This window comes from Hippoglossus stenolepis, chromosome 2 (assembly GCF_022539355.2).
Source record: "Hippoglossus stenolepis isolate QCI-W04-F060 chromosome 2, HSTE1.2, whole genome shotgun sequence".
Classification (NCBI taxonomy): Eukaryota; Metazoa; Chordata; class Actinopteri; order Pleuronectiformes; family Pleuronectidae; genus Hippoglossus; species Hippoglossus stenolepis.
The window spans coordinates 26,274,050-26,300,263 of NC_061484.1; the positions used below are offsets into that span (position 1 = coordinate 26,274,050).

At 43.8% G+C, this 26,214-nt stretch overlaps 1 protein-coding gene and 5 non-coding genes across 6 annotated transcripts; all 6 read right to left on the reverse strand.

Annotated features, from left to right (window-relative positions):
- Positions 1-1,985: 1,985 nt before the first annotated feature.
- On the reverse strand, positions 1,986-18,668 carry si:ch211-79m20.1 (uncharacterized protein DDB_G0271670). Its single transcript, XM_035181804.2, has 7 exons — positions 17,770-18,668; positions 9,849-9,951; positions 7,760-7,825; positions 7,423-7,619; positions 5,893-7,075; positions 3,367-3,502; positions 1,986-2,972 (listed from the first exon to the last, which is right to left on the reverse strand). The coding sequence occupies exons 1-6, from the start codon at positions 17,839-17,841 to the stop codon at positions 3,375-3,377; spliced, it is 1,749 nt and encodes a 582-aa protein (XP_035037695.2). The 5' UTR covers positions 17,842-18,668; the 3' UTR covers positions 1,986-2,972; positions 3,367-3,374.
- A 5,704-nt stretch (positions 18,669-24,372) lies between these two features.
- trnac-gca lies at positions 24,373-24,444 on the reverse strand. The gene has a single exon. It is a non-coding gene; the product is annotated as a tRNA-Cys (tRNA).
- Positions 24,445-24,767: 323 nt separating this feature from the next.
- trnac-gca lies at positions 24,768-24,839 on the reverse strand. Its single transcript has one exon. It is a non-coding gene; the product is annotated as a tRNA-Cys (tRNA).
- Positions 24,840-25,113: 274 nt separating this feature from the next.
- On the reverse strand, positions 25,114-25,185 carry trnac-gca. Its single transcript has one exon. It is a non-coding gene; the product is annotated as a tRNA-Cys (tRNA).
- Positions 25,186-25,641: 456 nt separating this feature from the next.
- trnac-gca lies at positions 25,642-25,713 on the reverse strand. The gene has a single exon. It is a non-coding gene; the product is annotated as a tRNA-Cys (tRNA).
- Positions 25,714-26,082: 369 nt separating this feature from the next.
- trnac-gca lies at positions 26,083-26,154 on the reverse strand. The gene has a single exon. It is a non-coding gene; the product is annotated as a tRNA-Cys (tRNA).
- Between the last annotated feature and the right edge of the window lie 60 nt (positions 26,155-26,214).

The window sequence follows — 26,214 nt, forward strand, 5'->3', positions numbered from 1 at the left end:
ATTTCACAATCAAGATTTGTCTGGTGCCATATTTCATCGTGACTCACAATGACATCCTCTGCTGTGATTGGCCTGCTTGGTGTTTAATTTATTTATTTCAGAAAGCTTAAAGGGTCTTCGGCATCACTGTCACCTCGCGTTTTAAAGTCTTGGAAACATTGTTATCATTGCTGTGAAATGGTTAAAGTACTATAACAGAATTTAAAACTGTCCCCTTCAGACGACATATCCTGAATATATCCTGCAAAAAAATCATAGTTTTGAGTTTTTCACGTGACTTGAATTTACAGTCATGTTCTGCCATATTCCCACAGTCTTATTAGAGTGTGTGTGTGTGTGTGTGTGTGTTTGTGTGTTAATTTGTGTTTATGTACCTCGAGGCCTGGTAACGCTGACTCATCGTTCTGGAAGAAGAGAATGTGCTGACCACGTTAGGTCTGCAGGGGAAACCCCGTCGCTCAACAGAATGACATTTACACTGACTCTCTCTCTCTCTCTTTTTGACAAGTGTTCGTCTTTCTCTCGCTGCTTCTACGTTTTCTCCCTCATATATTTTTTTCTGCCACATTTCTTTTATTCTGTCCCTGTTGCCTTTTTCTCCTTTTCACTTTCCCCTGATGTTTCAACTCACTTGAACCCCTGACTGGGCCTTCTCCCTCTCTCCCTCTTTCTCCCTCTCTCCCTCACCCACTCTGTCGTTCATCTTCCGACCATTCCTGAGACTGACACCCCTCTCCCCCGTCCCCCCCCGCTCCCTCATCTCTCTTTCACCATACGATACTTGTCTGTTGACGTGTCCGTCGGCAAGTTGCTATACCAACTGGATGTTTCTGCTGACCCCTCGCTTGCTTCGTGTGACAGAGCTGCAGGACGTGCAGCTATAGGGCAGAGATTAGCAGATGGGTCTACTGTACAAGTGCACGTATACACACACACACACACACACACACACTCTTAATGCATGCACTTGTACTCATATGCATACATTCATTTAACATGAATCACATGCAAATACTAGAATGGCCCTCAGGAGAGTACATATCTCTGCAAAGGTGTAAATCAAGCTGCACCAAATTTCACACATTAATAGATATCAGCCCCCTAATAAATATAATTTAATCATCAAGAGCCATGATTTTATTCCATGGGATATCTCCATTGGTTTTCTTTCATCTCAACACTCTGGTATTTACACTCACTGGGTTTTAAAGGTCCCAGCAGAGCCCTAATGTTTCCTGACAGTTGACTCCAGTGAGATAGAAGTGAACTGGGGACCTCTCGATCTGCAGTCAAATGCTCTCCCACTGAGCCACACCCCCTGATACTGAGGAGGGTACATCCAGTCAAAACCAGGTTCCCCCTTATGAAATCACATTTAAATTTAATATACCTGAATTGCACAAACTCATAAATATCAGTCCCCTAAACATGCTTCATTCTTTCATTAAGATCTTTGAATTATTCTCTGGTATATCGATGAAAAACATCAACAAATGGAATGTTAAAAAGATTCCTCGTCTGTCCCCTTGAACCAGTTCTGCACCAAAATGTGAAACCAGAGAACATCCCCGATTAGTTCAGCTAATCGTCCATCGTCTGACAATGAATTAGCTTCTTGGGGCAACGACCAATATTTTAGCACTTCTGTTCGCCGTACACGATTTATAGTCCGACTAATTTCTTTTATCACAAAAAGTCAAACGTTTCTCCAAACGAAACACCAAAAGTAATTCTATCTTTATATGGATACAGATGAATTTAAAAGACGATAGCCGATGCGTTTCTGTCTCACAGACGCAGCCTGCTCGAATGTGAAATTAAAATTAAAAGGCTTCCGAACCCCCCAAATCTTGCCCCTCCCCCTTCAGGTCCTGCAGATTCACATGAGGAACTACAGCAAACCAACAGGAACAAGGGTGAAAACATAACCTCCTGGGCAGAGATATAAAAAAAACATGTGAAACAAAAGCAGAGCCGACGTTAAATTAACTGTATATTTGTTGAACATTTTTATTTTATATTAAAAATAACATTCATAACAGTAACAGTTGTACAACCAATAATTATAATCTGAAACATGTCTGCAACAATAATTACACTTTTTTTTTAAATAAGTTAAGAAATAAAGTTTGTCTCTCTTCCCCCTGGATATCGTTTTCTAAAAGCATTTATACAGTGTTGGCTATAACAGCGATCTCTAACAGCCAGGTCTTTAAGACTTGCTTTAACGTGGATATTCATAACATGTTATCTAGGCAGGCATTTGTTTGTTATTCTGGTTGGATCCGGCAGTAGTACAAAAAGAGCAGGTTATTGATATTTTCCAGTACATGAAGCTACAGTACACGGCGGAGTACTTCTCTAAGGTCAGTGTAATGATCAGTGTACGGCTACTCCAGTGTTAGATACAGTTAGACATTGTAAGATAACAGTAATGTTTGGCATCGAGGCCTCAGCTGCATTTCCAGTTATTGTCCCAGTGTAGAAATCCAGTTCTCCACGTCTCCACTCTCAGCCCGTGCTGCACATTTAGCCCCAGATAGTGACGTCTTAGTCCGAGTCACTAATCGGAAGTCGAGCTGGATGTCAAAGGAGCCAATCAATGGCTGCCGACTGCAAGGGCGCACCAGCTTAGCTTTGGGCATCTGACAAGCTTCCATCCATCCCACGTTAACGGGATGTTATTTAGATCCAGTGTTCAGGGTGACCAATAACTTCCAGTCCAACGAGTTCATAAGATTGCACTTTTTTAAAAATTTTCTTCTCAAATCCACGAAGCCGGACGCTCTGCGGCAGCTCTGGAGCAGGAAAGGTAACTTTGTCTGGAGCCGTCCAATCGAAAAGCAGCAGCAGTGTCCGTCCCCTCCGTCCAGAGAGTCGACCGGCGGCACATTCAAGAATCCCACATTCTTCATCTCTCCGCTTGGAGCAACGTGTCGGGTCAAAAGCTTTTGGATTAGCTTCAGCGTTTCCTGTTAGGAAATAATAATGTTTTTCGTCATTTTCTAATTTTATTTCCCACTTTTATACTTTTGCTAAACTTCTTTAAAGTTTCTTGGTATCACAGAGTTTGACAACAAGAGGAAACATCTAAATCTCATTATTCGAATTATTCAGTTTATTCATCATTGTATTGCTTTGGTAAATATCAACTGTATCATGATTCAGAGGTAATTGGAGATTTTTACCATGTTTCTCTCACTCATTAATTGGATATAGTCAAATATCAAGATCAGGTTTCAAGCCCGGCTACAGAACAACATCCCTGCAGCCGAGTCACTGCATCAAAAATACCCTTTAAAGATTTTAAAGTACATAACGTCGCCCTACAGCGTCACGTAAAACCAAAAAAGACCATCCTCTCACCTGCAGCTCTACATGATCATGGCTCTGAGGGCGGCTTTGCTGATGCGTTTGCGGTGTTTCCTCCTGCGGCGAGGGGAAGCCGGACGGAACGGGGCCTGACGCGCAGCGGGGGACATGGGGGCCACAGTAGACACGACTGGGAGAGATAAAAAAAACAAAGACAATAAGGTAAATACGAGAGTAAACAACAAACAAAGCAGTAAACAATTATTCCATAACCAAGTAGTTTGATTGGCTGAACCTGTATTTGAAAACAGGTAAATGTTGATGTGAGTGTCCTTCGACCAAATTAACAAAATACAGACTTAATACTGAGAGAAAAACACAAAACAAAATGTAATATCATATGAATATTTGTTTATTGTGATGTTTCGGTTTTTTGTGTATTTGTGGTATTTTTATAGATTTTATTTTTGATAGCATAGTGTTGTTCTTTTGTTGATTTGTTTTATTGCGTCGCTGGAAACGATCAGGCTTTTCTACAATTTACTGCCTTTGCACTTATATTTATACGGTTTATTTTTTCAAATTTAGTGTATTATTATTATTATTATTATTATTATTATGTATTCGGTTGACCAATCACAGCAGACTTGGCTTTATCAGGAGCGGGAGGGGCGGCCTTAAAGAGACAGGAGCTGAATCCAAGTGTTTGAGACAGAGGCTGAACAGAGGAGCTGCAGCAGTGGAGCGTTTGAGTTTGTGTTTTCTGAACATTAGAGCATGTAAATCTTTTTCGAGTAATAACACAAATTTAAATCAGGAGCAGGAGCAGGATATGTCTCCTTAAACAGTCTCATGTCGGTGTGAACAGCATCACAGAGCAGCAGTGGAGAACAGCCAGCGGGCGTGGAGCTCCCGTCGTGGCTCTGGCTGCACTCTGAAGGGCACCTGATAACCTTGACGCCTGCATAACAAAGCCTGCAGGTTTCAGTGGAACGCGGAGCGGTGGGAAGTGCAGCTGTCTGAGCGCGCAGCTCTCAGGGGGTTGAGGAAGAATAGCAGGACACACGTGGTCGTGGTGTTTACGGTCATACGTGTACGGGGGCTGCTTCCGGCTCTGGGAAACTCTCACACCGATTCTCTCACACGTGAACCGCTCGTATTACAACACACGCAGAGGCAACACACGCATGACCACTGGAATACGACAGTCATAACAGTTGTCAGCCCCCCATAAATCTGTCCTCGACGACAACTAACAAGGGCAGCGGTTGTACAAACAAGTTCTCCGGCGTGTATCGTTGTGTCCTGCGTCTTCCAGATTGTTCCAAACTATTGTTTTTGGCCTGGAGCAACACTGGGGAACCGCGCCAAGAGGTGTGTCGGGTAATATTTGTACTGAATACACAAAGGCCCGGTTTTTATTGTTGACATTTGAATTACAACTATACTTATAAATCAGAAGTATGCGTAATAAGAGGTTGATTTAAAGAGGAAAAGAAAGCGTTACATCGGCCAAGAAGGTAATAATTTCCTTCCTGGTCGTTAATTTGTTGGTTTGCAAAATTTTTATTTTGGTGCTAAACCAAACCAGTGTCAAGAATGTTTTATATTTGATGTTTTCACTGTTCTCCCAGAGAACAATTAAGATTAAAAAAAACTAATTATGTGTGTGACCTGTGCTCATTCGGTATTTTGGTATTAATTTACTTTTTGCATTTACCACATGTCCCACATATAAAAATGTGCGACGTGTATCATATGTAAGACTTCAGTTCAGTTTCGAGCTTTTTAAAGGAAGTAGTTCTTGTCTGTGAAGATTCTCAGTAATTGTTGTGTGAGGCCTCTTCCTAGATTTATTTATTTATGTTCCTTTTCAGTTATGACTGAGAAACTAGGAGTTCTATGTTAATCACATTTGTTTTTCACAGGGTTTGATCTGAGCCAGACAACAATAGTATCTATCATCACTTCCATACGGGGTGAGTAGCTGTTAAAATGCATTGAATACAGTGAGTTGTTGAATTTGTTTAAATGCACTGGTATCAGACCAGTACTCCAGGTGTTAGAATCAGTATCGGGAAGGGGAGTTGGTATTGGAACATCTCTATTTATAATGTTTTCAACCACACCATCACTTGTACTTCTACGTTATGAACCATCCAGACCCTCCAGGTCGTCTGGGACACGTCTGTGTTTCTGTGTCGAGACTAAACATCGAGAAGCAGAGTTTACTTTCTTTTGTGGAAGCAGCTCCCGGAGAATCTTTTCACATCGATGCTGAAGACTTTGCCACCGGCTTTCATTAAATCAGATAATATCTCCTTTCTTACACTGCACTGTCACAGTCTTATTTCTTACTTTATTTAAATCTTTTAAATTCTTATTAAATGCCTTTTTTTTGCATCGTCTTCTTTTGTTTTTACATCTTATACCTTTTATATTTCATGTAAAGGACTTTAAATCGCCTGGTTGTTGAAATGTGCAACTCAATCAGGATGTAATCAGGATGTAATCAGGATGTAATCAGGATTCTATGAGCATCCACACTGACACACACACTCTCACACAGCTGAGCAGCACCTGTTATAAACGTGGTCGGCTTTGGTCTTTGCTGAGGAGGATGAGGATGAAGATGAGTCTGTTTATCCGGTTCGCTCTGTACCATCTCTAGAAGTTTGTGCCTCCTCTCCTCCTCCTCTGTTAAATGACCGTCTTCTGTGGTCAGCTTAGAGTCTCTCTCCCTCGCCTGATTGGCCGGCTCAGCACCGGCCGAGTCCCCGCTATTGGCCGAGCCACTCTCCTCCCTCTCGCTCCCTTGACTGACTGTTTCAGTCTCAGTCTGTTTTGTGACCTGTGTAATTATTTGGCTGGTCACTGAGTCTCTCTGATTGGTGGTTAGAGGAAGGGTGGGGTTTTGCTCCGATGCGGGTGGGAGTGTCGGGCTGACGGGGGGCGAGGCGCTGTCGGACTGAGGAGCGTTGAGTCGATGCTGCGTCCTCAGCTCGGGGTCCTCGGCCCCTCCGTGGTTGTACGGCTGTGGATAATGTGGCTGACGATGATGCAGATATGGCTGCTGATGCTGTTGTCTCTGCTGATGCTGTAACACCTGCTGCTGCCTCTGGGCGTGATCGGGATGATGCCCTTCAGTGTTCGATGCCACGCTGCCCTCCTCCCTGCTCCCCTCAAACCCACTCCCGTGCCCGACCTGCTGCGTACTTCCCATGACGCTATGCTCCGCCCTCGCCTCCGACGGCCAGCTGCTGACGGATCCCAGCACCCCGGCGATCGGCTGGTGCGCGGGCCCCTGGTGCACCCTGGGCTGTGTCCAGTGCACCAGCTGGGTGTAGCTGCCCTGCTGCCACTGCCTGGCCACCGGCTCGCGCTCCTCGGAATGGTAGCGCTGCTGGTTGTGCTTCAGGACGTCGTGGCGATGGAGGTCAGCCTTGGAGGCGTGACTCTTGGGCGGAGCAGGGTGGACAGATCGCGGAAGGGGCAGGGGAAGGTGGGAGGAGGAGGCAGGCTGCTGTGGTGGAGGCGGAGGGGGGTTGGGGCTGCTCTGAACGGGGGAGTTAGCGACGGGAAGGGACGAGGAGGACGAAGAGGACGAAGAGGATGAAGAGGATGAAGAGGACGAAGAGGACGAAGAGGATGAAGAGGACGAGGAAGATGTGGCAGGTTGGCATCTGCAGCTGACGTGGTCCTCCACTGATATCATGGCGTAGGTGTAGTGAGGTTGACCCTTGATGACCTGGATCTTTAGCACCTGGAGAAGAGAAAGGAAACATTAGAGAAATAAAAATTCAACAGAATAAACCATTAGTGTGAGTCCAGACACGAGAGGGAAATCTAACTTAGAAACAAAGCTCTAGAAAACCAGTCTGACTTTTTTGTTTTACATAACAGAACAAAATGTAGCTGCATGTGCGATATAACATATTATGAAAACATGCAGCAACGACATCTGATTGGTCGTTTCCCAACAAGCTAATAATTCAATTCAATCAACTGTGGCAGTGGCGAGTGAAAGAGAAATGTCAATTTACCTTTTCTCAAAGTTATATCACGAGTGTAATCTGATTCTGCATTTGAACTTGTAATGTTTACACATACCTTCAGGTATCTGCTGGAGGTGACGGTGGGGATGCACTGCAGGTGCCTCGCGTTGCAGCAGCCCGAACATCTCTGCACCTCCACGCACGGCGGCCACAGGATGAAGTCGGCGTTGCGGCGGTCGAGCATGGACCTGGTCACCTCCATCACCTCTGTCCGAACTTTACAGTTCGCCAGCTGCGCCTGCTGCGCCTCCACTGTGGGTCAGAGAGGGAGAAACATTAGAGTATAAAACCGGCAGGACGGGCATAAGACTGATGAGAGACGGACGGAAGAAAGAGAAGGATTCAAAAAGACATATAAACAGGAAGGGACACAAATAGATGTGGAAACCTACCAAGACTTCTAGAGTATCTGCCGTGGGTGTGGTTTGTGAGAAAGTCGTGCTCATCCTCTTCCTCTTCTGCAGAAAAAGACGAGGGAGGGCGGGAGAGGAGAATGAGACAAAAACACAATTAGCGAGTTGATAAAATCAACTTAGGATTTTCCAACGTCTGCGTAAAGCACTTTCACGAGTGACGTTAGAAGTCTTTCAGCCATGTGAGGTCTTTCCAGCAGCTTCCAGCCGAGCTCATTGTTCACTGCGCACAGGAAGACATTTTTTTTCTGCCCCTGCTAAAACAATTAGGCTATTTTCTGCCACAATTTGTCTCGCTGCCGTCAAGAATACTGTTGAGGAGAGATAGGAGTTGTTAAATATAACTCATGTGTGGTTCTGTAAATGTGTGTGTGTGTGTGTTTGAACATGCCGTCATTTCATACTGTTGCCCCCCGGTGCTAATTATAACCCCGGTGTGGATTGCCTTTGGTCACTGTGCGTGCATGTGCGTTCTGGAGTGTGTCTGTGTGTGTGTGTGTGTGTGTGTGTGTGTGTGTGTGTGTGTGTGTGTGTGTGTGTTGTGTGCGTGTGTAGGTGGTATTTGGTTGCCTGTTAGCCCTAATTAACTGCCCGCTGCAGAAAGAGAACAGTTTGTTATTGTTCTCAGGAACAGCTTCTTTTTCAGATCCGTGCTCGCAGATTATAAGGTCGTGTTTTTATTTGCACTGCTAACGTCTGCAGGCTAATATACCAATGCTGAGCAGGTTTAACTGTATTCTTAGTGTTCAGCAGCTTGATTTAGCGCGTTGTCATGCTCACTGTTGCTAATTACAACAAAACACAGCAGAGTCGGATGTTAACGTCATTAGCTCGAGTTTTTTTTCCCCTCTGGGCTCCATGAATATGTTTAACAAATATCAATCAATCCCATATTAGTGTTTTGAAAAAGTGTTGGACTGAATGAAGCTACTACGGCTAAACCAACCGTGACGTCTCCCATTGATTTGAGAACTGATGGTTTGAAATCCAGTTTGGCATTTTGTCCAGCGCCATCGCGTTGTTCTGAAACCAGAAGTAACCATATTCGGGAGCGGGGGGGTGGGCTTTACACGCCCACTTACACCTGCGACCTGCGCCCATTGGACACTACTAGCTGTGACCTCTGCTGGTCATTGGAGAGAATGCAGGTTTCAGGCATTTATCCGCATCGGCTTCACTTTCTACGTCCAGTTTTTATATACAGTCAATGCTAAAAAACACACAATTCAACATGACGAGCGACACATCTGGAACCGCAACAGAAGGGGAAGGAAAGAACGAGAACTTTGAAAGTGAAACGTTCTAGTTTTGCCGAAACTTCAGGCTTCGGTTTCAAAATGATCCCAGATACAAACAGTTGGAGTCATTTCCCCGTGCCTCCCTCCCTCTGTTGGTTCCTCTCCACGGTGGCTGTTATGTCACCGTGTTATTTATGCATTAAAGGAATGATCAAACGACAATCCATTAATATATGTATGTGTGACTTGGTTTCTCAGAGGGATAAGTTTATAATGAATCTTTTAATCAGCTGCGTGGGCATGTGTCTGACTGTGTGCACAAGTTTGTTTGGACTCTGTTTGGGGTCGGAGATGTAGGGCGGGTGTGTGTGTGTGTGTGTGTGTGTGTGTGTGTGTGTGTGTGTGTGTGTGTGTGTGTGTGTGTGTGTGTGTGTGTGTGTGTGTGTGTCTGTCACACAGACACATCTATATTTCAGGACTGAGAGAGGAATCCAGAGCAGGAGAACAATGCAGTGACCTTGTGCTGTGAAGTTTCTCTCCGTCTCTCTGTCTCAGTTTGTCTGACGCTCACCAAGGTCACAGCCTCTCTCTCTCTCTCTCTCTAACACACACAAACACACACAGACACACAAACACACACACATCGAGCTGGTTCATCAGTCTTGCTGCTGTCTCGGGTAAATATTGCTTTAACATGGTGCTTGGCATGATACTCTCTTACTGCATTCCTATGTCTTCAGGCCTCACACAGATTCACCTCCTCCACGTCTGTGTAATTAGTGTGTCTGTGTGTGTGTGTATGTATGTGTGTGTGTGTGTGTGTGTAGTACCTATTGCATTGGCCTCCTGCAGCAGCAGCACTTTCAGCTCGTCTACAGAGGAGATGGGAGAATTCCTCACCAGGTCGACCAGCGACGGAGGGAGAGGATCGCCCTGTGGAGACAGACACTGTTTTAATATGACGTTACTTTTACAAACACCAACGACACATTGAACCTGGTGAATATGCAGCTACGTCCCAAAAGCTGAATAAAAACATGCATTTCACCAAATAATTCATAATGAGGCAACAAGACCTGTCCAGCGTCAACTTTCCCCCGACACTAGATAAGATAACCAGTGAGGTTGAAGCCCTCGATATCTCATAGTTCTCGTGCACAGTCATCAGTTGCAGAATGAAGCAATCAAGTGATTCCAGTCGACTTGTAACGCCCAAAAAATACAACCTATTGAATGATATGTTGCAGGTTTATGAATTCAGATGAAGCCGCTGAGAAAAAGGAAGATGCACAATCATAAAATACACAAAATAAAAAAAACTACATGGTGGCGACGACTACGTCCTTCAGAGGGTCCCGCCCCTGAACTCTGACATTAATATCTGTTATTATTTCCCACAGAGGCTGGGAGGGGGATTCTTCCTCTGAGGATTTTTCAAAGTGTGTTTTTTTGTTATTTATTTTGATCCTGGGTCCGAAACATTAAGAGGATTGAAATGAACTGAGAGAGAGAGAGAGAGAGGGAGAGGGGGAGGGGCCATCTCAGACCTCCATCTCAACTCCTGCTCCACTTTTGTTTCCTCCTGCAGAGGAAATGATGCTTGTGACAGTGTGTTGCTGCTGTTGTCACTCTCTCCTCGTCTGTTTACCCTCAAACGTAAGACAGGAAACTCGCCTCTCTCACCCCGTCTCTCTCTCTCTCTCTCACACACTTTCTCCATGTATCTCGTCCATTTCTGTTCCGTCACTAAGCGTCAAGATGAACTTTCTGTGTTAGATTCCACTTTTGTCAACTTTATTCTTGAAGTAGAAAACATCTGCACGTTATACAACACACGACTTGTGTAAAAAAAAAAAGTGCTCTTATTCAACCGAGTTATGCAAGTTGTGTATTTTCAAACGGGGCAAAGATAAGGGGCCGTGATACTTAATGAACTTTTAATGAATGCCACTGCAGGAATTCATTACGGATTCAGTCCGGCTGTTTCTTAAGGAGGCTCCTGCGGTTTCTGCGTGGAGATCAAAAGCAGTATACTCAGTGTTCTGTGTCACATTCTGCTTTGGTTGGCCGTAAGTCGATCTTATCTCGGAGCAGTTGCAACAGGACTCGATACAGTCACATGCCAAAAAGATGCCAAAACAAATTAAGGAGTGTGAAGAGTATGAGGAGCAAAGAGAAGAGAAGAGAAAAGTAAAAAGACTCTCGTCCTCCCGCATGATACAAAATGTATGACTCAAGATATTAAGTGTTTATAGCTAATAAGTAAACATGTTTAATGATGAAGGCAGAACTCAGACATGAGGATTAAAAGGTCTGAACCTCAGTAAGTCGGAGGGTTTATCCATGAAAGTGCAGGATCATTTTAATGCTGTTTAATCAAAGTTAAAACATAAATGAGTTATTATATTATTTGATGTTTTATTTATGAATGAAAATGTCCTTATACTGTGTTTGCTCCTGTTAATTTTAATGGGAGACATTTTACAGATAAAGTCAAATGTGTGGACTTAAAATTAAAATGTTGGCGACGTGATTTTCCACTAAAATGATCCGGATCATGATGAGTCTTTCACTTCCTGCCTTCGTTAAAGCTTTGGTTAAACAAATCAAAACTTTATGTTTGTGTTCAACCTCCTTCAACAGAATGAACTTTAGAATGAACCCAAACAAAACTATAACTTTAATCCAACTCTGGGGTTAGATTCTGGGTTTTTATTTCATTTATATTGTGAGACAGGACATTTTCAAACCTTCTCCTTGATTTCCCAGCGAATTATTACTTGATTTGAAAAAAATCTGACATGTTTAAGGGACTGATATTTATGATTGTGTGCAATTTGATGCAGATCCAAATGTAAATCTGGTTCTAGTTGATCTAAATGTGGTTTCACAAGGTTTAATCACAGTTTTGTTTGGGTATTTCATCTCAGTATCAGGGGGCGGAGCTCAGCGGTGGAGCATTTGACTGCAGATCAAGAGGTCCTCAGTTCAAATCTGGGCGCCCCCTGCGGTTACCTTTCACTTTGAGCACAAAAAATGAATGTGAACCATTTTTGGGGAATTTATAATTCATGAATGTGGATGAAAAGAATTCCTCTCTCTCTCTCTCTCTCTCTCTCACATCTCTCTCTCTCTCTCTTGGGGCGGCGGCTCAGGACACCTGGACGACTTTCACGAGCCACTGGCTGACCTAGTTAAGAAAACACACACACACACACACACACAATCACTCACCCCATCTTTTCCACTTCTCATACGGATGCTTAACCACTTAACTGTCCACCCAGTTTGTCCAGACACACACACACACACACACACACACACACACACACACACACACAGAAACACAGACACACACACACACACACCCAGACACACAGGCACACACACACACACACATGCAGGGGCAGTTTTCACTCTGCATCAAACCATCATCACAGCCCCAGTGTTGATTGCAAACACACAACACACACATACAAATTGGAGAGTGGTACACACAGTTCCTCACAAGGACAAACAACAAACTGCTGGTTAAAAAAAGAGCAGCGTTTGGATAACATGCTAATAATAGTGGTTTGAGCAGAAGAGCTAAATTAGCCACAATGACTCTGACACTTGGTTCCTTGTTTTCCATGTAACACACACATGTACACACACATGTACACACACAGGGAAACAGGCCTGCGGATGTTTGTGGTGAGTGAGAAGCCTGTGGACTCGACGTTTCTCATATCGCGCACTGCGTGAGTGTGTGTCGCCGAACTGTCGGGTGGAGAAGGCTGTCTGCTAACATGACATGATCTACAAGCAGGTCGCACACACACACACCCACACACACACAGACACACTCATGAAAACACACACTGCATGGGGCCTCGGAGGAAGCCTGGAAGGCAAAGAGATTGTATGGAATGTTTGAGGAGAAAGGTGAAGTGTAATGGAATGTAATTATGGGGCCAGCTGACTGCTCTCACACACACACACACACACACACACACACACACACACACACACACACACACACACACACACACACACACACACACACACACACACACACACACACACAGTGGTATAGTCAGAGGCAACGTGATAAAAAGTAAACACACAAAAACACAGAATCCAAGTGTGTGATGAGTGACTCAGAATCACACCACGCTGTCACAACACTGGTGTTTTTTTATCAGAGGCGTGGCAGATGGCCAACGAACTGTCGCATAAACTTGATACTCACACACACACACACACACACACACACACACACACACACACACACACACACACACACACACACACACACACACACACACACACACACACACACACACACACACACACACACACACACACACACACACACACACACACACACACACGTGGGTGCACACAAACCAGCAGAACAGATAAACGAGATAAACATCTCCCCTTCAACAGCAGAAGAGATGATGGATGGAAGGATGAGCGAGGAAGAGGAGGATGGAGTAAATGAAACTAGGGAAAGAGGAGAGGGAGGAGGAACGCTTGTCTTTGAGTGAAGGCAGTGAACTCCTCTAGCTGCTCAGGCCTGTGCCTCAGAATCATCGACTGTTTATAAAGATGGACGACTTGAGAGCCGCCCGAGAGTGACGCCAAATCGTCCATTACACAAACAGCCAAAACAGGTAAATGAACACCAGCCATTTTGAGTTAATAGTTAGCTTTACACACTAGCTGACAACTTTGGCTTCAAGGTAAAGGCCCTCAGGTGCAGGAAGTCAGACTGGAAGCAATGAGGCGTCACTGGGGGGCTTTTATTGTGGAGCAGCCACAGGCACATAACACTGAGGTGTCAGAGTTTGCTTCGAGTGCTGTCACAGAACCTTCATTAAACTTTATAGACTAAATTTAGTTCTTTAAGTCGTATAGAACAGAATCTGCTGTTAGGGAAAGTTGACAGTAAGTTGGAAGTTATATTGAATCCAAACTAATAATCTCCGTCTGTGTGTGTGTGTGTCACATTTCTCAGGAACCGTTAATCTTATCGGCGTCGCACTTGTCATGTGTATCGTCAAGGGCCCGAGGGAAGTGCGGTTTGGAATTTGCTGCAATCAAAATAAAGTCGCAGCGGCAACTTTTCAACGTGAGTGACGTTCACGACAACGGGAACGACAACAGATTCCCCAGTTGAGGGAGTCGAGCTTCACTCGTCTTCCATCATTAAAGATCCTAATAAAAATGTCGCAACTGTTCCCGCAAATCTACACTTTAAACTTTTTTATTCACTACTTTTATTCCTCTTTGTAAAGAAAGTATAGAAAAGACTCTCCTCTAATGCTGCACCACACGGGGCTTACAAACAAATACTCTTATGTGCCACTGCGCTTTTCTATCTGACACACATGCACGCACACGGAGGCATAACCCCCGTTCGCACACACACACACACACACACACACACACAAAAACACAAGCACATATGTCCACTAACACATGACACAGCTACACTCGGCCAGGCACCCAGATGTGCACACACACACAAATACACACACAGCTACACAGCACACAAAGTCCGTGAAATCCCCGGCAGATTAGTTGCTGTTCTTATGTAAAATGGATCAAGCCAGGCAGCAGCAAATCATCCCGGCTCGCTCGCAGAGACAACCGTCTGACAGCAACCTGTTCAAAACCCACCAATCAGTGTGTGGGTGTGTGTGTGGTGTGTGTGTCCTTGTGAGTGTGTGTCGAAGCAGCAGTTGTGATTCGAACGACAGATGATGAACATTTTGAGGTCTGAGCGGGTGAGTGAGGGCTGTTGTGTGTTTGACTCCACTTCTGTTTAATGGATTTAAAATGAACCGTAACAGCTCTCAATGTGTGTGTGTGTGTGTGTCTGTGTCTGTGTGTGTCTGTGTGTTAAAGAGCATATTGTATAAGCAACACACTTTGACTGGATTACTCACTGACACAGCAGCTGCACAGTGAATAGAAAATGATCTTTCAGTTGTAAATTCTGATGATTTCTGTGTGTGTCTGTGTGTGTGTGTTTGTGTGTTTGTGTCCTGGCTTGCGTGCATGTGTATTTCTTTTCCACAGTATTTTCCAAAGACATCTCCATTTGTTCCATCACAGGACTAAACATTGTGACCAGATGAGGATTAAAGAGTCACACACACACCCACACACACACACCCACACACACACACAGAGAGTTCAGAATCTGTGACTCACACATTGACCTCTCTCAGGTCACATGTCAGGTCAGTGTTGGTTTGAATATAAAAAGTTGTCAGATCTTCGCGGTGTTACCTTAAGCTGCAGCTGATCTCCTCACGCACACAAGTCATCGGAGGTGCTAATAGTTTCCGTGATTATCCTGCAGACCACAGGACGACCGGTCAAGTCCAATAACAGCCATTTTCACACCCGGCCGCCTAATGCCCCTTGTGCAAGGCACTGAGCCTCTCTGGCAGCAGCTCAGAGGGAAATGTGAACTGTGGACTGTGTGAATTGTAATTTTCTGAAAGTCAAGAATTGCTGCTGTTGTACAAAAATGTAACTGAAATATCTTGGATGAACTTGCAGCCATCTTGCACTTCTGACGTTATTTGAAGTCAGATTCTGCGCAAGTCAGTCTCAGCTGTCAATCAAGATGTATAATCAATTAATTAACTAAAACCAAACTTATCAGAAACATGAACACTTTTAACATCTGTGCGATACGAACTATCTAAGAAGACAAGAAACCGTCTGAGAAAAATGCATTAAAGTTTATTTAGTTTGTTCCATGTCCCACCTGCTAACTTGGAGGAGGCGGGGTTCGTGGCCTATACTGCAGCCAGCCACCAGGGGGCGAGAATCCTACATAAGTGATAAGAAACACACGTATGACAACTTTCTCCACATCTACACGACCTGAAAGAAGCAACAGAGCTAAGAACATACACGTCTCTGGCTCGTACTAACCAGGGTGGATGCTGCAGACTGTCTGTACCTGCAGATGTTCAAACGTGCGGTGAAACTCCAGAGACCAGGCTTCATGTCCTGTCCCCTCACAACAGCGGATATTTGTTTCTTTTCAACAAACAATAAGACGTTTTCCAAATCATAACAAAGTAGCTTTAGTAGCCGAAACTTTACGAGACCGAAGAGGTGACACATCAAAAATTGCTCACGTGGGCAGTTGATTGCAAGTCATCACTGGCTTCACAGAGGTCACCTGACAGGGCACATGACCTATTAGTGTTCTTCTACGTCCTGTCCTGAGAAATAACTTGAGGGGCACTCGGAGAGAGCATATCTCCGCCAAGGCTAAAAAAGATCCCAGTCGTCAAGATCGATGAATAATTCTCTGAGAAAAAAACGCAATCTCACAATATTGAAGTAAGTAATAGAAACATTCCTGGATCTGCACCAGATTTGAACGGGTTCCTCTCTGACTTACACCGCAGCCAGCCTCCAAGTTTCGCAGTAATACATCCAGTAGTTTTTGCGTAATCTTGCAAAACAACAGACAAACGAACGTAGATGAAAACCTCCCCGGTGAGTTAATAATGAAGATGAGTAATAATCACTGGCACAGAGAAAAACTAATGGATGAACACTTTCAATCCATTCATGTACTTTGTTAAATGTTTGAGGAGCAATATCTCCCGTCGACATATAAAAATCCAGCTGGTGTGAATGTGCAGAGAAACGTGTGTCTGCTGAACACATGAGGCTTAATAAGACACAGTCACTGCACTAAAATAACTGAGAGAGAAATGATTTCATCCACAGAGTGACAGCAAGGACCTTGATGCTCTGGTGCGACAGTGAAAACAGCAGCTGGGCTGATGGGTAGATTTTAGCCCCTGCTGCTGTCGGCCCAAAGCCAAGGCCCTGCCCCCCCCCTCTCTCTCTCTCTCTCTCTCTCTCTCTCTCTCTCTCTCTGACACTGACTCTTCCTTGCAACACTCAGGGAGAATCACGACCACGCAACATAAAAAAGGAACCATGGAGAGAAACGGGCGCAGCACACGATGGAAAAGGTTCAGAGGCTCAGAAAGGTGCAGATCAACTGTAGAAAACATCCCCTGCACAGGTGGTAGCATCAGCTCAGGGGATTGTGGATGTCAGATTATCTTTGTGCATCAGAGGAGATATCACGACCTCTCCTGACTGACACTGTCTGTGTGACACACGGTAACTGAGTCACAACCTTTCCCCCCCCCTGTTCTCTTCATCTTTACCGAGATTCCTCAGGACGACTGAGTATTTACAGGCTGGTTAGAGATCAGAGAGAGAAACTGGTCACAGGGAAGGAAACGTCTTTCAACAGCATTCAGCCCATCCAGGGGATTTAGTTGGTAAAGGGCCCAAAATAAAGTCTAAGGGACACAGGTGGAGCAGTGGAGGTAAACCCAACCTGTCCAATCAAATCAAATAGACGTGTGTTACCTTTGAGGATAAAGTTTTTCTGATATCTAACTATTCCTGGTGGTGGTTGGTTCCCTAATAGCAGTGGCTCTCAAATGGGGGAAGTTGTGAAAAGTTTCCAGGTTCGTGAGTTAAAATCATCATGATATTATTCTGACATGTTGAAAATATGTTTAACTCATGTCCAATATCTTTATCTATCAGACATTTCTCTTAGTGTTCTTTCATATGAGTAAGTAGAACAACTACACCATTGACGGCTCCACCTTTAAATCCATTGTTCATTGACAGGTCAACACATTTGAATCCACGGTTCTTCCCACCGGTCACGCATCTACCGGCAGCTCGCGGTCTTACCTCAGCGCTGCCGAGCCTCAGACGCGCCGCTGACAGCGCACTCAGCAGCAGCAGCAGGACCCAGGACCTCATGTCGCCGGCATTTAGCACGTCGGCGTCCAATCCCCCGGCTGCACCGAGCCTCGTCCCGGTGCCGTGCGCTGGCCGCTCGTGCCTGTGCGAGACGCGCACCGTTTAAATATCCCCAGCGCAATGTGCCACTGCCTTTAAGCGCAAAACCAAATGTTTGCTCACGGTGAGTCACACGCAGGCGAGACGTCTGACTGTGTCCATACCCAAAAAACTCACAAGCGGAGACGTCGCGGGAGCTGCGGGACAGGTGCGTGAATGCGAGCCGTTGTGATTGAGGGAATCTACAGCGACGCAGCTCCAGTTATATCAGTGCAGTGTGATGAGGAGTCCGCGTTATGATCCCCAAAGAAAAAATGTCTCCAAATGTGGGATTTCTAGAAACCCGTGCGCTAGAACGCGTAAAGGTGCCAGATGCGTCCACGTCAAAGTCAAAACTCCACATAAACGTGTCAGGCTCCCGTTTCAAAATCGCACTTCAGTGTAAAAATAAAAATAAATAATGTAGCATGAGTAAAAAAAAACACAACTCCAGAGGTCCGTGCGTAAAAGTTGGAGCAGCGCGTCGTGCGTAATTCTCTGGACGCTCCGCGGCAAAAAAAGAGTCAGATTCTTCTCATCCCGGGATTCACTTGGCTGCTCGCTGCATCTGCTCTGATCTAAATGTCTCTCTCGTCGTTATCAGCCTCCTGCATTTCTCACACTTCGCCTCCGCCCCCCCCGTGGCTGTGCTGCCTCTCCCGCTGCGGCTGCGCTCTGCGGCTCCGCTGGATCAGGTTGTTCTCGCCTCTTGCGCGTCTCCTCTCTGGTCGCTGTTCAGGCGGCGGAGCAGCTTTTCCAGATAGAAGCAAGTTTTCACCATCAAGTCACACAGAGAAACTCAGCAGCACACCGGAAACCCAGACGATTTGGCTTTCAAAATAAGAGGATCGTTTGGGATTGCGTGGGAATTTAATGATTTCAAACCAAACATCCAGCAAAAATAATGAATACGGAAAATAAAGGATAAATAATCATGAAAATAACAAATATTTACATACCATGGAGTATTGCAAAGTAAATTGCAAATTCATATAAAACAGATCGCACATAAAATGTACATATTACAATTAGAAGCATTTACAAGAAGTAAAAATTATAGGTGTTAAAAGTAACTCCAATATTTAAATGTATTCCTCCTCGGATCTATTTATAATTAATGGTGTTCGTGTAGTATTTGTCTTTCTGTTATAGTACTGACTGACAGGCGATAGAAGGTTTTATTTTGAAAGTATCTCACTGGAAGTAGGAGTCCTCAGGTGCCAAACTTGACCGTGGTCCTCAACTCTGCACCAGGGGCCTCGCTCCTCTCCTCTGGAGGGCAGGACTTACCACCTCCTTATTAGGAGCAGGGAGACCTGGGGCCCATGGGTGCTCTTAAAGGGGAAGTTAGGAAACAGGATATCAGGGCATTGATTCCTATCCTATCCTATTCCTGCAATATGATAACTTTGATGTTGTGATGCATATTTTGTTTCTACTAAATTAATTAAAGTGAATATAATAAAAATAAAAGACAGAAAGTGATGAAATAAACAACCGCTTTAAATGATCAGGAAATGTGAATTATTTCAGTTTTATTATGTTTTATAATTTATGAATCATTTATTTAACCAGGAAGTTCCCACTGAGCGTCTCTTCTGCCAGGGAGTCCAGGTCAAGTTGGGTGGCAGTGAAATAAAAAATGTTGAAACACAACAAACAACAAAACAGACTCAAACACAGCTACCTTTGACCTTTGACCTTTGACCCCCAAATTATAATCAGTTCATCTTTGAGAGCAAATTTGAAAAAATTATCTCCAGGCGTTCTTGAGATATTGTGACTGACAACCCGAAAACATAATCTGATGGTATTGTTCCATGAAAACTGATTTAAACTTTTCCAAACATGCCAAGAGAGAGTTTACGTTTGTCTGCATGTGTAAAGGGATTCACACCAATAGCAGAAGCCTCATTTTTGTTTACATTTTAATCCAGATTGCATCATAAAATTCACAGGAACATTTTGAACTTCTGTAATATATCTGGTCTGTTTCTCTTCCTCTGATGTAAAACACCAACTCTGCATTACGTCATCTGCAGATTCTGCTTGGTTCATGACGTCGTGAGTGAGATCCGGGGCAAATGTTTGTTATTGTTCTTTTTTTTATCAGAAAAACTCTCCTTGCATTTGTTGTAATCCTCTGGGATTATTGTGTGGATTGAAGGCACGTGGATGTCAAACAAAACAAAGAGGAACAGAAAGTTTGGACTGCTTGGGGGGGATAATTCTTTAGTACAACATTTTATTCATAATATCTGGTAGACATGTTTAGCATTTCTCATAAATTAGCAAAGAAAAGTGAAAACAGCTCTCTGATAAACATGGGATCTCTGGAGAAACGTTTTTTACATCTTTTTGTATCTCTTCTGCTCTGTACGGGTTCGTCCTGAGTGTGTTTTGTCCGTGTCGCGCTGAGAAGATCGTTGACCAGGGGACAGATCTGAGGGGAGACGGGCTCTGTTTTCCAGGAAGCTGTGAGTTTCATTTTGGGGTCACGGCTGGATGGATCGCTGTGGAAGTCAGGGGTCCCGCTGGATTCTTCCTCCCTGCAGGGGGAAGACAGAGGAAACAGGCGTCCCAGGACAGCTATTCCTGGACCACACACACACACACACACACACACACACACACACACACACACACACGTATATATATGTAATGATAAATACTGACCTTTTACCTTTGTGCACTGTGCACAGGGTGATTGACAGACTGTGGGGACACGCTGCTCCTGCACACTGACGACTCATCTCAATTATGACCGCAGTGACCGCAGTGTAAATGTACAGTGTGTGTGTGTGTGTGTGTGTGTGTGTGTGTGTGACGATTTGGATGTGTATCAGGTTTACAGTGGTGCATGCTCTCAGTTCACAGTGTTGATGGAATTCCCAGTATGTCAGAGAGGAAGGAGATGTAGTCCTATACTGTGTGTGTGTGTGTGTGTGTGTGTGTGTGTGTAGGTGTGTGTGTGTGTGTGTGTGCGTGTGTGTGTGTGTGTGTGTGTGTGTCTGTGTGTCTGTGTGTGTGTGTTTGAGCAGGTGAAATAATGCAGAACATGTCCGCAGCTTGCACAGGTGTCACTGGGAGCCAATTCAAAAGTGGAAATGTGAAAATTATCAGCTGTTCTGATATAATAATATGATAATTTTCCTTAAAAGGTTTAAAGGGGACATAGCATGCCCATTTTACCACAAGTTGATATGGTTCCTTGGGGTCTTAATGAAATGTCTGTAACATACTTTGGTCAAAATACCACAAGGATCATTTAAAACAGCACCCTTTTTACCCTGTATAAAACAGCCCTCCACAGAGTGACCTGTTTTGAGTGCCTGTTCCTTTAAATGCTAATGAGCCAGCTCCCCCTCCCCTCTCCCCCATGATTTTAAACGATATAAATTACATATTTTATATGATATAAATTATCAAATATGCATCCCATACTTTGTATTCCCTTGTTGTCCTGGAGTTTTAATTTTCCCAATCACATAATTAAATGTCCCCCTCTGCCCCCCACTACAAGCACACAAGCAGACAGACAGAGAGAAAGAGAGGTGGGGGCTATGAAGACCATCATTTACCCCCGAACCCCGACATTCAACGGGTACAACAACAAGCGGAGAAAGCAGAATCGCGGGCTGACCTTATATGTACAGTCTATGGGGCTGACCAGCGGAGAAATGCTCGTCCCGTGTGAACAGCCAGGCGGCTGCGCGCTTGAGAACGGCGCTGCGCTGCCTCGCAGCGGCGCTTCCGCGTCCGGTGTACCCCGGCGTAACTACTGTAACCCGGCGGAACTACTGTAACCCGGCGTACAGTAGAGCTGAACACTGCGGAAGTCTTCCACACAGCTGGCAGTGTGGAAGACCGCTGCGAGGCAGCGCAGCGCCGTTCTCAGCGCGCAGCCGCTGCGTGCTTGGGAACGGCACTGCGCTGCTCGCAGCTCGCTGCCTCCGGTGTAAACCCGAAGTAACGAGTGGAGGGGACGGGGGTGGGCCAAGACCATGTAGGAGACTTCCAGTTCCTTGTTACGACACAATACCCAGGAAGCGCAATCGAGTCGCTCAAGCATGACGTTTCTGACTTAGAGGAACTATAACAAACGCGCGAGTGTTTTTTCCCCAGAGTTTTTGGGTTGGTAGACATGCCAGATACCCACATTAACCTGTAGAAGCACTAACAAAGTGGAATTTGCATGCTATGTCCCCTTTAAATGTTATGCAGACTTTATTTTTTAGCTTTTAATTTTTTTCTCATGAGAAAATGTTATTTACTTGTCTACTGAAGTTTCGCTCAAGTGGCCACACAATGACAAATCTTAAGCTTTTGTAATTCAAGTCAAGGTAATTTATAAAACCTTACTACTTGACATTGATTGATTTGTCGACATCGGTTTGCCTCTTGAAAACTTCTGCTCTGACGCACGATCAAAGGAAGGATTCATGAAACGTGACGGAACTCTGAAGTCTCGCTGGTGGGAAGAGAAAACTCTTCATTCATCTGTGACCGAAACGTTTCCCCTGAATGAAAAAGGGTGGATGAATAAACGAGCAGGTCTGTTGGACGTGTTTGTGTGACTGTGTCTAACGTGTGTGTGTGTGTGTGTGTGTGTGTGTGTGTGTGTGTGTGTGTGTGTGTGTGTGTGTGTGTGTGTGTGTGTGTGTGTGTGTGTGTGTGTGTGTGTGTGTGTGTGTGTGTGTGTCCAGACACATTTAATGACTCGTTAAGATGGAGCAAAGATAAAGATTCTACTGGGATCCAGACTCTGAGTTCAGACAAACTGTTTCCCTCTGACTAGACTGAAGCAATTCAATCATCAGACGGTGAGAGTTGGTCAAAAGACGAGTTGAGTGAGTTAAAGTCGGACCATCTGTCTGTCAGATCCTCTGAAGGCCGCGTCTTTCCACTCGTATTAATTCCACGTGTTTGATATCTGATGTCTGCTCTGCTCCCACATCCCTGCTTCCCTTTTAACAACCTCACAGAGCGTGTGCTTCCGTGTGAGAGTGTTAATTAACTTCCTGTCAAATATCCCGACCTAATTAATGACTTTTCTCCCCCCCCTCTCCTGTCCTGTTGCCAACTTCCTGTGTCACCGCAGCCTGTTGCAGGATGAGGCGAGCAGCCGCCGCTCTGCCAGCAGAGTTCAAACACGGGTCACACACCCAGCGACGCACAACCTCCACACAACTGTTTGTCTGAATCCTAGCTGCATCTTCTCTGTGAGATAAATCCCAGATAAATCCCTCAGGATCAATGAGGTTATCTCTTCATTGCTGTTTGTCTGTTTGTCAAAGACTACTCAACCGATTTCCATGAAGTGTTTGTGGAGGTGTGGGATGTAGCAATGTCTAAATATAATAAATAAACAGGAATATGGGGAACCTGTGTCATACTGCATGTGATGTATGACACAAGCAATCTTTAAAAATGCAAAAAGTTGTTTTTCCAATTGATTTAAACAAAGCAAAACATCAGGAACACTTCATTTTAGAATTGCTCATAATCTCTACGATCAAATTGAATCTTAAACCCATCTATTATTTCTATAAAAGAAATTCCACAGTTCATGAACGTTTACAAAAAATTTCAGTAAACAATGCAGGATGAAAAATATTCAAAAATCACCTCAATGATAAACGTACAACATTCTGAAGAGATAAAACTTTTCTTTTTTTACATGCACGTTTTATTGTGGTTTGTAGGGACATTTTTATTCTGTCTCTTTGTTTTAAATTACACGTGACCATACAAATCCATTCACATTTTAAATTTGCATTGTTTAAGTTTAAAACGTTTCATGTGATGTAGTTTCTTTCGACCAATAAGACGTTTGAAGTCTGTCTCTGCTGCCGTCACAGAGACAGTCACAAGTAATGGATTGAACCTTTTTTGTATTTGTCTCATTCGTGTCTGGAATCTGAAACAGAATTCAGACGAGCACAGACGCAACTTTTTTTTTTTTTACTGAAACCCAGACTAATGACATTCTTTGACGATTACAGATGCAACATGCAGACACACACTGAACAGTGTCTGGGAGACAGTTGACCTTTACAGTGGAAGGGTAATAAATTCACCAAGAAGAATTGTATGGTCGCTGGAAGAGGAAATTTCATTCTGCAGCTGATTCAAGGAAGAATAATGTCATCATCATCAACAATTACATATAAATCTATTCATAATGTCCTCCACAAATTAATGGAAGAAAGTTGTGAAAGTGAAGTTTTCCCTCAACTACGTCACTGTAAGATTCAAAGTTACAGATGTTTATTGTCAAACCAGTTATATGTTAGTATACATGAAAAAACAGGGTGAAAACTTAACATAGTCATAGTTTACACTCATTTCAATGGATTGACAACTCTATTGTTTTTACACTCACTGGAAGTTAAGGGTCACGTCTACGACTTTAAATAATGCAAAGTGTTGGCCCACATGAATCATAGCCACAGGGGGCACCCAGATTTGAACTGAGGACCTCTTGATCTGCAGTCAAATGCTCTACCACTGAGCTATACCCCCTGTTTGTGAAACACATCTCTGTAACACATCAGCATAGCTCAGTTTTTCTTACATCTTGGTAACAACAGACAACAATTTCACATAATTGTTGAGTTTGAACTGAGGTGGATAACCACAGTAACATTGTTTCTGGTCCCCATGACACTTTCTTCTGTTGTGTGCCTCTGACACGTTGGTTTCCGGCACAGTCCCAACAGTAACACAACATGAGTGGCAACGGGAAAACAGTGAATTCCCTCATTTTTGCAGGTTTACCAGTATTTGAAATTATCATGTATTTCTGCAAATGTTGATGTAATAGAGATGTAAAGCAAATAATATAGAGGGGGCACCCAGAGTTGAACTGAGGACCTCTTGATCTGCAGTCAAATGCTCTACCACTGAGCTATACCCCCTTGTGTGGAAACTACTTCAGAATAATTCCTTGGCATTTGTGACCACTTCTCACATAGGTCTAATAAATATTGTGAATCTTATTGTTTGAGTGTCGGACGCTGTGTGTAGAGTCAAGCTAGAAAACTTGGGGTTCATCCTACCTGGTTCGATGGATAAAAAGCTGAGTGTGTTGATGAACCAGATTCTTCTCTGTTTCATTGTCTGAATTTTTCATAACTTTAAACTGAATCTGTACACATTTATTCAGCAACTATAGAGTCCTTGATAATTTGTAGGAGGCACCCAGATTTGAGCTGAGGACCTCTTGATCTGCAGTCAAATGCTCTACCACTGAGCTATACCCCCTCGTGTTGGAGAAGCTGGTCTGTGCTGACATCTGAGTCAAAGATTATCATTGTTTTCATGGCTGTTATTTCATTTTATTTGTTTGTCTGTGTCTTTGCAGGATTACACAAAATCTACTCAGCCAATCTTCTTTAAACATGGTGGAAGGATGGAATAAAAACAAGGAAAATCTCTACCGGAGCATAATATACTCTGATTATTATTTCACATAAAGTACTTCAGAATTATTCCTTGGCATTTGTGACCACTTCTCACATAGATCTAATAAATACTCTAAATCTTAATGTTTAAGTGTCGGACGCTGTGTGTAGAGTCAAGCTAGCAAACTTGGGGTTCATCCTACCTGGTTCGATGGATAAAACAAACTGAGTGTGTCAATGATGAACCAGAATCTTTTTTGTCGGTGTTTTTGAGAAAGTTACACAGATGCTGTTCACATTCAATGAGCATCTTTGTAGGGGGCACCCAGAATTGAACTGAGGACCTCTTGATCTGCAGTCAAATGCTCTACCACTGAGCTATACCCCCTTACAGCTATCAATTCTATCATTCACTTTTCTACAGGAACGCTGTAGTAGCAAAAGTAAATCAATTAAATAAGTAATAAAAGACAGAAGAATAAAAACAATAATGTATATACAGAATAGAATGAAATGTGTATTTATAGAGTAATTTAACTAGAATGATACTCTGAACAGCCCATATCTCCACCAAGCTCCAACAGTCTCAATCAAGCTGCACCGAATTTCAATGTTATGAAAAGTTTAAAGAAAATGTCCTTTCTCACAATACACAAAAGGTAATCGTAAAAAAAAACATATCTTACAACATTACAGAAACTGAGTTTGATGGAAATCCATTCAGTAGTTTATGGCTCTCAGATGAGCTCTAAGTTGTAGGGGGCACCCAGATTTGAACTGAGAACCTCTTGATCTGCAGTCAAATGCTCTACCACTGAGCTATACCCCCTGTTTGTGAAACACATCTCTGTAACACATCAGCATAGCTCAGTATTTCTTACATCTTGGT

Coding starts and splice junctions, on each gene's coding strand:
- si:ch211-79m20.1 (XM_035181804.2), bottom strand. CDS start 17,841: ATGAGGTCCTGGGTCCTGCTGCTGCTGCTGAGTGCGCTGTCAGCGGCG. Junction 7,826..9,848: donor GCAGGAGGCCAATGCAATAG/GTACTACACACA, acceptor CTTTTTCTGCAG/AAGAGGAAGAGGATGAGCAC. Junction 7,620..7,759: donor CAGATACTCTAGAAGTCTTG/GTAGGTTTCCAC, acceptor TCTGACCCACAG/TGGAGGCGCAGCAGGCGCAG.